At 44.7% G+C, this 12480-nt stretch overlaps 3 protein-coding genes across 3 annotated transcripts in view; all 3 read right to left on the bottom strand.

Annotated features, from left to right (window-relative positions):
* Positions 1–150: 150 nt before the first annotated feature.
* On the bottom strand, positions 151–1481 carry LOC105013110 (Ig-like V-type domain-containing protein FAM187A). The gene has a single exon (XM_010874404.3). It carries the CDS (start codon positions 1454–1456, stop codon positions 155–157), a length of 1302 nt encoding a protein of 433 aa, XP_010872706.1. The 5' UTR covers positions 1457–1481; the 3' UTR covers positions 151–154.
* Positions 1482–1746: 265 nt separating this feature from the next.
* ccdc103 (coiled-coil domain containing 103) lies at positions 1747–3175 on the bottom strand. Its single transcript, XM_010874405.2, has 3 exons — positions 2730–3175; positions 2467–2599; positions 1747–2288 (listed from the first exon to the last, which is right to left on the bottom strand). Exons 1-3 carry the CDS (start codon positions 2873–2875, stop codon positions 1764–1766), a joined length of 804 nt encoding a protein of 267 aa, XP_010872707.2. The 5' UTR covers positions 2876–3175; the 3' UTR covers positions 1747–1763.
* Positions 3176–5359: 2184 nt separating this feature from the next.
* LOC105013108 (integrin alpha-3) overlaps positions 5360–12480 on the bottom strand; it is a 35373-nt gene continuing 28252 nt past the window's right edge. Inside the window, exons 15-26 of the mRNA XM_010874402.4 lie at positions 11986–12154; positions 11406–11489; positions 11037–11116; positions 10558–10635; positions 10363–10465; positions 8724–8900; positions 8370–8492; positions 8112–8225; positions 7270–7368; positions 6476–6601; positions 5951–6115; positions 5360–5495 (exon numbers count right to left, since the gene is read on the bottom strand). Of these exons, the coding sequence (XP_010872704.2) occupies positions 6005–6115; positions 6476–6601; positions 7270–7368; positions 8112–8225; positions 8370–8492; positions 8724–8900; positions 10363–10465; positions 10558–10635; positions 11037–11116; positions 11406–11489; positions 11986–12154 (1264 nt within the window). The 3' untranslated portion in view covers positions 5360–5495; positions 5951–6004. The remainder of the gene's footprint in view (positions 5496–5950; positions 6116–6475; positions 6602–7269; positions 7369–8111; positions 8226–8369; positions 8493–8723; positions 8901–10362; positions 10466–10557; positions 10636–11036; positions 11117–11405; positions 11490–11985; positions 12155–12480) is intronic.

Below are 12480 nucleotides of genomic sequence, written 5' to 3'. Positions count from 1 at the left end.
TGCAGCATTACTGCCACCTAATGGCTATCCAAGGCAACAATCAGAAGTTAGGCAATAGAAGTCAGTGACAAATACTGTGTTCCTGAAATGATTACGCATTTATTTTCTTTCTAAGATTGATATCATCTGAGATAATTCTAGGTTTCAAAATAATTTATTGAACATACTGAACACACAAATGAAAGTTCATCACTTTTTGCCTCACAGTGGAATACTTCACCAGCAGGATCACAATAAATAACCCAGTCATCGCCCCATAACACAGGAGAATAATCCTCAAGGCATAGAGGGACTCCGTGTTGGAGAGCAGCCGCTTGCCTCCCAGGCGGTTATACACCCCAAGCTTGATCTGAGCAGCCCTCTTCCCCTGGATCCAACAGTAGTAGGAACCTTGGTCCTCAAGTGTCGCTGGGCAGAAGTGCAGGTGGTTGCCAGTGTCAATGAAGACCCGGGACGTCCTATTGCCACCCTCCATATACTGGGAGCGGTACAGAGGCATGGAGCCCTTGTCCCAGGCCAACGCATTTTGAAGTTTCGCCCCGGGGCAGGAGAGTATGAGTGGGGTGTCCACTGGGTGGTTGAGGTAGTAGACAGGGATCCCTTGAGCGGCTGGCTCGTTGTAGCCCAGGAAGTCCCACATGGCTTGGTGCTCCGGCCTAGGGCGAGGCCCAGGTGGGCAGGGAACCCGGCAGCTCCGCACCGCCAGCTCCGCACCCCCGTGCAGCCGGAATTCCCCGAGGCCGAAGCGACGGGGCACCGCGGCGGAGCCGCAGGGCGCCACCGTCCGAGACGTCAGCTGGTAGCGCACATGGAGGTAGTCGGTCTTCACGTAGCAGAGCCCGGCGCGGGTCCGCTCGCCTCGGATGCCACAGCGGTCACACACGGACCACGGCCAGAAACTGGTGAACACCTGGTAGAGCGGAGGATCCTGACTGGACCTGGACGACGTCCCGGCCGCCACTGCTGCCACTCCCCGGGCACGACTCCAGGAAAAGGACACCCGTCGAACCTCCTGGACATCCACGTAATGACCGTAGAAGAAGTCTCCCCTGGTCGTGCTACAGAGGTAGTGGCCCGAATCCTCCACCTGTGCCCGGAAGATGAGCAGGCTGAAGAGCCGGATGGAGAACCGGCTCCGAAGGTCCCCACCCGGGCCCACTCGCGACGGGTCGACCAAAGCGGTGCCATGGAAGTCGGTGAGGGCCCTGGTGTCCAGGCTGCCCAGCTGCTTCTGGTAGAACCACACCACGGAGTGGGCCCGCTCAGGCTTGCAGTGGCAGGGAAGCTCTATGGTCATGTCCGCCAGATAGGCAGCATTGTTGAACACAAGGAAGCTGGGGCAGGCTTTACTGGCAAAAATGTCGTCCTTCTCTTTGGGGGCCTCGTAGGCAGACAGGAGGGCCGAGGAGGAAAGGGTTAGGAGGACGAGCAGAGACAGCTGCTTGACAGGAGGCATTGTGTTCCCAGACACGCTATTGCCATTTTAAAGTTGATCTACATGTGTTCTAGAGTGTTCAGAGATCCACAGATTCTCTGGTTCCTATGGTAGCTATTGTTACCTGACCTCAAAACTATTGCATGGTAGTGAACATTGTCCTTTATATAACTTATGAATAACTAATAATTAAAACAAATGTAAAAATGGTGTTAATCTTTTCTAAAAAAAACTAGAATTTATAGTGACATCATTATTTCTGAGATAAAACAGCCAAATGAAATAACAGTTCATTATGGGTGCATAGCTGGCATAATCCTGTCTCTCACTAAGGAGGCGAGACAGTCTGACCACCATACAACACCATTAACCGATTCACAGTTTCAACCTCACTGGCCTGTCCTTGTTCCTGACTCTGAGCTTCTGCCTCAGGATTGTGTGTCTCTTGTATCTTTTTCAGATGACTTCCAGTGACAACGTCACCTCCATCTCCAGATTGAACTCTGACCCCACACTTCCCCACTGCCGCCTTCCATAGGTTGTGCAACAGCTCTCGACACGCTCCTCTCTCTTCAGGACTCAGGAGAGACATGTTGAGGCTGAACCTGGAGGTCTTGGACAGGCCCTCCAGGACATCTGTAATGGAAGACTCATCCCCAGGTTGGAGACCCTTGGATAGAACCACAAGAAACTCCCCAAGTAGGCCGACCTCAGCTTTGAAGATGCCCCAAAGGCACTCTCCGCCTAGTGAGAGCAAGAGGCCATATTTCTCCTTAGGGTTCTCACTGCCAAACCTGCGCCAGTCACGGCTGAATTCTGACGCTGTCCTGGGCTGGAACTCTGATACCTGAGGCTGGGAAATAGAAGGTTGTGTCAGAGCGAACGTTTCCATGTGTGTGGACTGTTTCAACCGGCTTTGCATCCGGTAACATCCCTTCTTTATACTATGAATAAAATTTACAAATATAAAACACGGAGTCAGCATTAGAAAGGTGATTTACTGTGTCATTGTGTGGTGGCAGAAGTCTAACCTTTATATAATCACAGCTGGTCTGGTTCTGTCCTTTGTTATTTGAGGCAAGCGCATTCCAGGGCTGTTTGCGAGGAGCTCCGGCTTTATCTTTCCTGTCCAGTGGTTTCAGGTGGGATGCCAGAACGATGTCCCTTACAGGTTGGAAGATTAAAACATTCCATTAAACTGCTTGTTGTTGGTGCAAGTGCTCCCATTTGAACCTAGTTACAACTGTTTAATTTCTATGAGACATAGCCAGACACTTTATTCTAACCGTCTTACCTGAACTCCTCATAGGTTCCAACGTTTTGGTGTACTGCACGAAACTTTGCATCGTTTTCCCGTTGATATTTCTTGTCTGCTTCAACAGCAGACTGCAACTCCCGCTCCAACGCCGTGAAGTTTATCACCTCAGCCGAATCAGACATGCTGCATCAGAACCGAACAGTGTTGGAACCTGGTTTGTGTGAAACTGCGAAAAGCTAAAGTTAGCTAGCTGACGTTAGTTACTACGTTTACCATGCAAGACAGAATTGCTGAATGAGAGTGTTCTGGATACTAAAATTATTTAGAACTAGATTTTTGCAATGAAAATAGACAAATATCCGTGTGTTGTTGGTAAAGATATGTCACGATTGCTGCTCGTTGTAGGTCCTCTAGTCTAACACACTTGGTCACCATGGCAACTTCAACTGTGTAAAGCGCATGTGCAGTTTCAAAATAAATGTCCCCCAAAATGTAGAAAATTAAACCGTCGGTGCTTGCGGCTGTACTTTTTTATATTGCTTAGATATTTTTGTTATTGCTTTCCCATGAAGTTTGGAAATATTGTTGTGTGTAAAACGCTTGATTGTTATAATTGTGATTATGGTTAATCAAACGTTTTTCCATGTCCTATAACTATTGTAACTGCATTGCATTGTATTGTATTGTTGTGCAAAACGTATCAGCGTTTTTAAAACCCTCGTACACCCATGGCCAGTCCTTGGAGGAATGCATGCCAGTCCATGGGAAATCTCTCATAAAAATGTCAACTGATTGCATTGATGCACCCTTCAAAGAACCAGAGTTATAATCACCGCAATGTCAGCTATTTGGCGTTGGCACAACTACTTTCCATTTCGGTCATTTGTGCTACATTTCTAGTGTTATAAATGACAGAGTAGAAATTACTTACAATTTGTTACAAAAAAAATACTTTAATATAAATGAGCCACAAAAGCAAAACAATGTTTAGAGCCATAATCATTGAGTAGCCTATATATACATACAGTGGGGAGAACAAGTATTTGATACACTGCCATTTTGCAGGTTTTCCTACTAACAAAGCATGTAGAGGTCTGTAATTTTTTATCATATGTACACTTCAACTAGGAGAGACGGAATCTAAAACAAAAATCCAGAAAATCATATTGTATGATTTTTAAATAATTAATTTGCATTTTGTTGCGTCACTCAGTTGAAGAGTACATATGATAAAAATGACAGACTTCTACATGCTTTGTGTGAAAACTTGCAAAATCGGCAGTGTATCAAATACTTTCTCCCCACTGTACAAACAAGCAATAGAGATGCACAATAGAATAACTCCAATTAAAAGCACAATCACACACAATAGAATAACATTACATTGCACTCAATTTGCCCCTAATTCCTGTGTACCTACTGTTAATAGCTGTCTATTAGTGCGTTTTGTAGGCTCACTAAAGACAAACAGTTCCTACTCTCACTACAAGACTTACATAGTTCACAGCGGACAATACCTTGGATTTGCTGTAGCCAAAACAATACCATTGATAGCTAAGAGTGTGGGCAACTGACATTACAGTTTAATCTCTAAATTGTTCATATTTTTTGTCAGAATACACGCAAAGCAATCAGACAGAGGCCAGCCATATTGAGGCCAATTGTTTACAGGTTTCGAAATTGCCTCAAACATTATCTCAAGGATATACATGTTGTTGATGATCTTGACTGAGTGGTAGGGGTGCCATTAGACGCAGTGTCAGCCATTTAATCAGTGTAGCACTGAACGTCTGTGAACCTATGAATGTAATATCAGCCTTTCTGAAACTACCCACAGAATAAGGCCAATGAAATCTCTTGGTAGGCTCTCTCCCACTCAAAAAGGGATATTCTTCAGGGGAAAGCTGAAGAACCCGTTCACAAAAGTTTGTTTTTCTGAAGGTCTATGTAAAAGACATCAGAAAATGACTGTAAACAAATCTCACAAAAGTAAAAAATTATAGTTTTAGAACCTTTTAAACCACAAGTATTCAAATCACAGTACAAAATGACAGAACGTGCAAATATCAGTCTGCTTCTTTTTGATTAAAATCGTAAAAGATTAAAAATAAAGCGCTTTCAGCGAAATTGAAAGTGGAATAAAAAGTATTTTACAATCCACAATTGTTTTGGCCCCATAAAAATACACAAAATAAACACATTTACTGTATATTCTTGTTGCAATCGACACAGCTAATATTAAAAGTACAATAATTCAAAAAGATGTTTTGGTCCAGAACATTTTACATAGTACACCATAAGACAGGCTTGCCCAAAACTGTTCCTGGAGATCTACTGTTCCGTAGGTCTTTATCGTCAACCCATAATGTGACCCCTGACTTAGCTTTGCGTCCGGCTAATTTTTAGCATCAAGTGTGCTAGTTTTGAGTTAGAAAACCTAAAGGGCCGCAGCTCTCCCCGGGAACAGGGTTGTGCAGCCGTGCTCTAAGGAGCGTGGCAGGGATAACACACTCAGTCCTGTTGCCAGTGAGGTCCACAAACATCGCCTTGTGCCTAGCAAGTGCGTCTCTGAGATCAAACCTGGCAATAACAGTGGGAGTTTTGAAGGCATCCGTCAGTAGTAGTGCTGCATTTCAGTCCAGTTTGTGATCCAGTGCTTTGTCTTCTTTTTTTTTTGTGGGGGGGGGTTGGATCAGCGACGAGGAAGCCCTCATTCAGCTGGTAGCGCTCCTCTTTGCCCATCTGGACTCCCTGGTGTGTTGGCATTGACTTGAAGCGGTTGGTCCGCCTGAAGTAGCCACACTGGGGGGGAGGGCGAGACAGTGGAAAGTAACAATTTGAAAAGTGTAGATTTTGATTTGACCATGTTGTTATTCTATGTATCTCTCTTTTTGGACCAGCTGTATATTCCAACCCCGACTGTAAAATGACCATGGGTATCTTGAGTGATATACAGAACAGGATCAGTTCACCGCATGAGCCACTAGAGTGAAGCTTGGCAAAGCTGGTTAATTAGGAGAAGACATAGTTAGAATTAGGGAAATAGAAATCGTTAAGTCAAATCGTTAAGTTAAACATAAAGTCTAATTCAGACAGCCTCTGATATACTGCTTCTCATGTGTACAGAATCTCGATCAAGAACAACCCTTGAAAAGTAAAGACAGCAGTATAATAGTGAAGTTAAGAATAGCTGCAAAGCTGCGAAAAGCCTTTTGAAGTTTTGAGGAGTCAGAAGGATGGGAGGACTTTTATTTTACCCAGAAAACCCAGCACAATGTGTCAAGGGCCCACAGGCCCTCCCTTCCCCAGCCTCAGTTCTCCTCAGTCAGCCGCTCCACCTCCGATGGCTGTGTCTTCATCTCGGCTTTGAGGGCCTTGGCCTCGTACATCTCTCTGGTGCTGGCCCTCTTGAAGAAGCCACACTGAGGAGGGTGGAAGGTGGTCAGAATACGTTAAACAGTAAGATCCACTAGAGATCCAAAACGTGGGGACCTTTGAAACCAGTGCACAGTAGGAGTCTTCTGGTACCCATGTTGTCAGAAGGAAATGTCATCTCCTGCAGGTTGCTTGCTAAATCAGACCATATATTCGATATTTTCTTTTACGGTAGCTGTGCCACTTGTCGACTTTTTACCTCCACTGAGTACCCCAGAAGTACCCCCTAGTTTTACCATTAACCCTGTGATCTCATCAGTCCTCTCGTGTATTCCACTGAACACAGGGGTCCTAGCATTCCTGGTTGGGAACCACTGCATTACATAATTTCTAAATTGGATGGTTACCGTCCACAAGAGAGCGATGATGAAGCCGAGCAGGAGGACCCCAGCGATCACGGACACAATGATGATCCATAGAGGGATCTGGTACGGCGCCTCCTCACTCAGCTCTGGGTCGATGTTCAGGGTGAACTACACAGAGGACAGCAAACAGAGAAGGACAGAAGACATTTGGGCTTTATGTTTTTCACCAGGATGACAGTTCCTGATCTTTTGAGAACATGTTTCTGTTACGTGTGTGAGGAATAGAAAGTATGGAGGTACAGTAGTGATGACAGGAACAAGAGGTGCGGCAGTGATGGCAGGAATAGGAGGTGCTGTAGTGCTGAGAGGAAAATGGAGGAACAGTAGTGATGAGAGGAAGAGGAGGTGCTGTAGTGCTGAGAGGAAAATGGAGGAACAGTAGTGATGAGAGGAATAGGAGGTGCGGTAGTGCTGAGAGGAAAATGGAGGTATGACAGTGATGAAAAACAGAAAATAAATAACATAATGGAAAACCAACTAAATTAAGAAATAAGAACTTTATCACCCTTTTTTGAGTGCAAACCCACTGCGTTTTTAATATCCTGGCATTTAGGCCCTACTACCCAACTGCTCACACTGTTAGCTCCAACAATCCCACTTATCACATTGTTAGCCCCTACTACCCCACTGCTCACACTGTTAGCTCCTACTACACCACTTATCACACTGTTAGCCCCTACTACACAACTTATCACATTGTTAGCTCCTACTACACCACTTTTCACATTGTTAGCCCCTACCACACCACTTATCACACTGTTCTACGGTCTTTATACCTCTGCATTCTTAGTGGCCATCTTGATGGTGGGTCTGTTTGTAACCAGTTTCAGAGTAGCCATGCCTTTCACTGTAATCCGCCCAGCTTTACTGTAATCCTATAAAAGCACAAGATATATATTTGACATGAGGTTCCTTCCATCCACATTAACTCAATTTGAGGAGAAAGTTAAGAATATGTACCTCCAACATATTAACATTGCGTTACGATTAGGTATCTGCATTGGTTATCCAACATGTTGCTGTTAACATTAAGACTAGGTACCTCCAACATGGTGCTGTTAACATTAAGACTAGGTACCTCCAACATGGTGCTGTTAACATTAAGACTAGGTACCTCCAACATGGTGCTGTTAACATTAAGACTAGGTACCTCCAACATGGTGCTGTTAACATTAAGACTAGGTACCTCCAACATGTTGCTGTTAACATTAAGACTAGGTACATCCAACATGGTGCTGTTCACATTAAGACTAGGTACCTCCAACATGGTGCTGTTAACATTAAGACTAGGTACCTCCAACATGTTGCTGTTAACATTAAGACTAGGTACCTCCAACATGATGCTGTTAACATTAAGACTATGTACCTCCAACATGTTGATGTTAATATTAAGACTAGGTACCTCCAACATGGTGCTGTTAACATTAAGACTAGGTACCTCCAACATGTTGCTGTTAACATTAAGACTAGGTACCTCCAACATGGTGCTGTTAACATTAAGACTATGTACCTCCAACATGGTGCTGTTAACATTAAGACTAGGTACCTCCAACATGGTGCTGTTAACATTAAGACTAGGTACCTCCAACATGGTGCTGTTAACATTAAGACTAGGTACCTCCAACATGGTGCTGTTCCACACTCTGGCCCTGACAGTGATAGTGGCCGTGATGTTCATATTGCGGAGAGGGCAGATGAACTGCACACAGCGAGCAGCTCCGTTGACACAGTCCTGCAGAGAACAGCAGTTGAAAGGGAGGTTAGCAACACAAAATCCTTTTGGCGGCTGAGTCTGTCATCTGGCTCTCCTGTTCCCTCAGACAGTCAAATGCTCAGGTCATCAGCTAACATAGCAGATGGTGGAGATGGCCCTCACCAGCCTATATTCTGCCTTGGCATGTCCCTTCAGGTTGAGGGAGGCCTTGGTTTCTCCTCTTGGTTGGGCCTCCTCTGTGGAGGCCTCTTCACTCCTTTTCCTCCTGGCTTTGCCCCCTGGTAACTAGGAGGTAAAGGAAAGGGGAACAGAGAAAAGGCACATACTTCTTGAGTAGCAGGGTTAGAATTTTGGCACTTATCTCCATCCGGCTATTTGGTTTGTTACCGCTACAGAACTTGATATACAGATATACACCTCTTCATCCAAAACCAGCACCATGTTGAAGCTAATATGCCAATCGCTGCAAACGTGCATGAACAAACCAAACTGAAATTGCCTCGACGACAGGTTTACCGTAAAGTTGCGAGGGTTCACGATGTGTCCAGGTGGAACACAGTGAGAGTCGGACGTCCCTGAGGTCTGGATCTCCGTCAGGTACAGGAGCCACTTGCCATTGGCCACCTCCCAGGGCCAATCAAACTCCACTTCCAGGTGTCCAAGGCTACCCAGAGGCTTCCCAAGAACAGATACCTGAAAGGAGGTGTTTGTCAGGATGATAAAGTGGCCAGCGCTGTATACCATCAATCAATCAAATTTATTTATAAAGCCCTTTTTACAACAGCAGTTGTCACAAAGTGCTTTTACAGAAACACCCAGCCTTAAACCCCAAGGAGCAAACAACAGTAGTGTTGAATTTCTGTGGCTAGGAAAAACGGGAGGAAAATTCAGAAAATGCATTCCTCATATCAACAACGATTTATAGTGGAGAAGGAGAACTTAGTGGGGAAGGAGAACTGACCCAATCCCCCAGCACAATAGTATAGCAGCGTAACACCTTGTAACTGAGACAGGGGGGTCCGGCGACACTTTGGCCCTACACTGTGGCCCTACGGGGAGGCCCCGGACAGGGCCCAACAGGCAGGAAATCAATCCACCCACATTGCCAGGCATCAACCAAAGGGACACCCACCAACCGCAACCACCCTGAATGAGGGCTGAGTATTGCCAGCAGTGTACAGCCCAATAGCACAAGTGCGCAACAGAGAGTGACCGAGGTGGAGGAAGGCTTTATCTTAATAAGGTGGTTTTTGTTAGCACTACCTTGTTTAACTTTTCTCAGCCTGGAACGAGTCACAGTGACAATAGGTAAAACTGTACTAACCACTCTGGCTATGCTATCGACAGACTCCACTCTGCTAGCAGGCTGGCTAACAGCCTGCGGCCTGACCTGCACCCTATCTCATGGTGAGGCTATAGGAGTGAGACTCTTGTCAATGTTCCTAGATAAAAGAAGAGCACCACTCCAGCTGGGATGGAGTCCGTCGATTCTCAGCAGATCAGACCTGGCCCTATTTCTGGGAGAGTCCCAAAAGGAGAGCCAGTTATCTACAAACTTTATCTCCAGAGATGGCCAGAACTCCGTTTTCAGCCAGCGATTGAGTTGCGCAAGTCTGCTGTAGAGCTCGTCACTACCCCTAGCTGGGAGGGGGCCAGAGACAATTACTAGATGCCGTCACATCTTTATAGCTAGTTTACACGCTGATGCTATGTTCTGCTACGTAACCTCTGACTGTTTCATCCTAACGTCGTTGGTGCCAACGTGAATAACGCTGGCACCAACCGGGGGGCTCTTCCTGGTGGCACAGACGCAGTTTTTTCTATTTCTACACTAACATAATCCTTGCCTGACATTTACTTAAGAAGCCGAGCCTCTAACTCTGCTATCTTAACCTCAAGACGATAGTTCTCCTCCGTGTTGTTGCTACAACAATTACAGTAATAAGGCATTTTAATGATACTTAGCGTCGGGTGTTCAGGGGTGACTAGTTCCGTTAATTATGTCCAAAAAGAGTCCCGGTGTAGTAAAGTTGGGTAAGAGGTCAACAGTAGAAAAAAATGGCGTTGGTAAACTCTTAAAGTAGAATTTGACCAATTAGTTCATATAGAGTAAGTTCTAAAATAATTTCTAATTGACTCTATTTACAGTATTTACCTTATATGTGAACTCCACCGGACTTCCGATGTCACTAGAGGTGTTCATGGCTGTCTCTCCCATGACCTGCCCACTGAAGTAGGTCTTATCTGTCTGCTGGATTCTAGGATAGAGGCAGTAACACACTGGGTCACATCCCTGGGTCAAGGTGCTGCCTACTAACCCCACTGAAATGACAAGACTCCCACAACTTACAATGAGAACTCTGTGTCCAGTGTGTAATCCACCACCATGAGGAGATGCAGTGGCTGGAGGTTGCTCTGCTCGCTCAGTCTGTGGGAAGAACAAGTTAGTGAAGCAATCAAGTGCAACAAGGACCAGAAGACATGGGTAACACACATTGTTATATACCACAAACCCATGAGGTGCCATTATTGCTATTACAAACCTGTCATAAACCTGTTATAAACCTGTCATAAACTGTCATAAACCTGTTTTAAACCAGTTACCAACGTAATTAGAATAGTACCTCGTTACTTCACCATACCTGTCTCTTATAAACCCGATGTTTCAATCCTTGAATATTGATTGGCTAATAGATGTGCTATCTGGTATATTGAATGAATGTACCATACCCCGTCGTGCCTTACTGCTTAATTATACCAAGGCTTTTCAGACAAACCAGCTGGTTTATAATAGGTATCTACCAGCAGGTTCTGTACAGGGTCACTTACGTGGAGAGCAGCAGCGTTGTTTGGATCTCTTTGGTGTCCAGACTGACCTCCAATGTCTGAAAGGTGATCAGGACCTGCTCCTGAAAGAGAGGAGGTTTTGCACACATTCACATTTAAATATTAGATTCCTTCACTGCATAACAGTTCCCACTTCCATAGTATCTGCTGTGGTCCAATAGACGGAGTAAACCGGACAGCAGAAGTCTAGAACCAGGGCCCAGTTTGGCTCAGATGTTAAAGCTTGGGACTTGTAACAAGCGGGTTGTAGTTCATATTTTTAGCAGAATTTTAAGATTTTAAGATGAATTAAGAAAATGTGTGTGCTCATGCAAGTTGGTCTGTAAAATAACATCTAAATGCATAACATACTATCTGGTTGCTAGCGAAAGGGTTCCCCAGTTCACACAGTAGAACTCTGTTCTCTTCGGAACACTTTATCACTGGGTTGTTGCTCTGTATAACAAATAACACAATTAATAAAGTGAGAGAAGTTAAACACACACTTTTTGTAAACGTATCTATATTCACAAATCAACCAAAAACCGATCATAGCTTTGCATTAGCATCACAACATGCAAAGGTTCCTTTTATACTTCTCCTGTTCAAATGTGTTTTCACTGCTCTACTCCCTGTTGTTCTTCTCATGTCTTAATTCCAATTCTACTTCTCCTGTCATACTTCCTGTTCTACTTCTCCCGTCATACCTTTCCTGTTCTACGTCTTCTGTCATACTTCCTGTTCTACTTCTCCTGTCATACTTCCTGTTCTACCTCTCCCGTCATACCTTTCCTGTTCTACGTCTCCTGTCATGCTTCCTGTTCTACTTCTCCCGTCATACTTTTTCTGTTCTTCTTCCTGTTGTATTTCTGTCATAATTCCAATTCTACTTCTCCGGTCATACTTCCTGTTCTAACCCCCCAACCCCAGTAGACCAGAGTGGCAGGCTCACCTTGGAGCGAACGGACGAGTAGCTCAGCGAAGGCGGGATGGTGATGTTGAGTACCGTACCGTGAGCATCCTCTGCCAGTTTCCCGTTCGATGGAACGTTCATCACATTCACGACCAGGAGGAGCTTTTTGACACTGGCGCTGTACTGGAGGACCTGGTGATCATCAGCACTACACAGGGACATTCACCAACATGTCTTTCTTTGTGATTTATTGTCACAGGACTGCAGCCTCGTTGTCACACGTAACTTCTGAAACGAGTCATTGATCTGATGCCACTATAATCTATTGTTCACATGCGATACAGTGCCTTCCAGAATTATTTGCACCCTATACAATTAAATATCATTGCTGTTTATCAGTTCAACCTTACACAAAAAAAGCTATGTAATTCTAACCTTTGATTAAGTGAAAATTTTCTATGAAAATAAATCTGATCACAAAATAATAATATAACAAAATCATTTCTATTTTTGCTGTATTTATTTATTCATTTT

This window comes from Esox lucius, chromosome 11 (genome assembly GCF_011004845.1).
Source record: "Esox lucius isolate fEsoLuc1 chromosome 11, fEsoLuc1.pri, whole genome shotgun sequence".
NCBI lineage: Eukaryota > Metazoa > Chordata > Actinopteri > Esociformes > Esocidae > Esox > Esox lucius.
The sequence above is the reverse complement of the archived record's forward strand: the minus strand, read 5'-3'. Positions and strand labels throughout refer to the sequence as shown.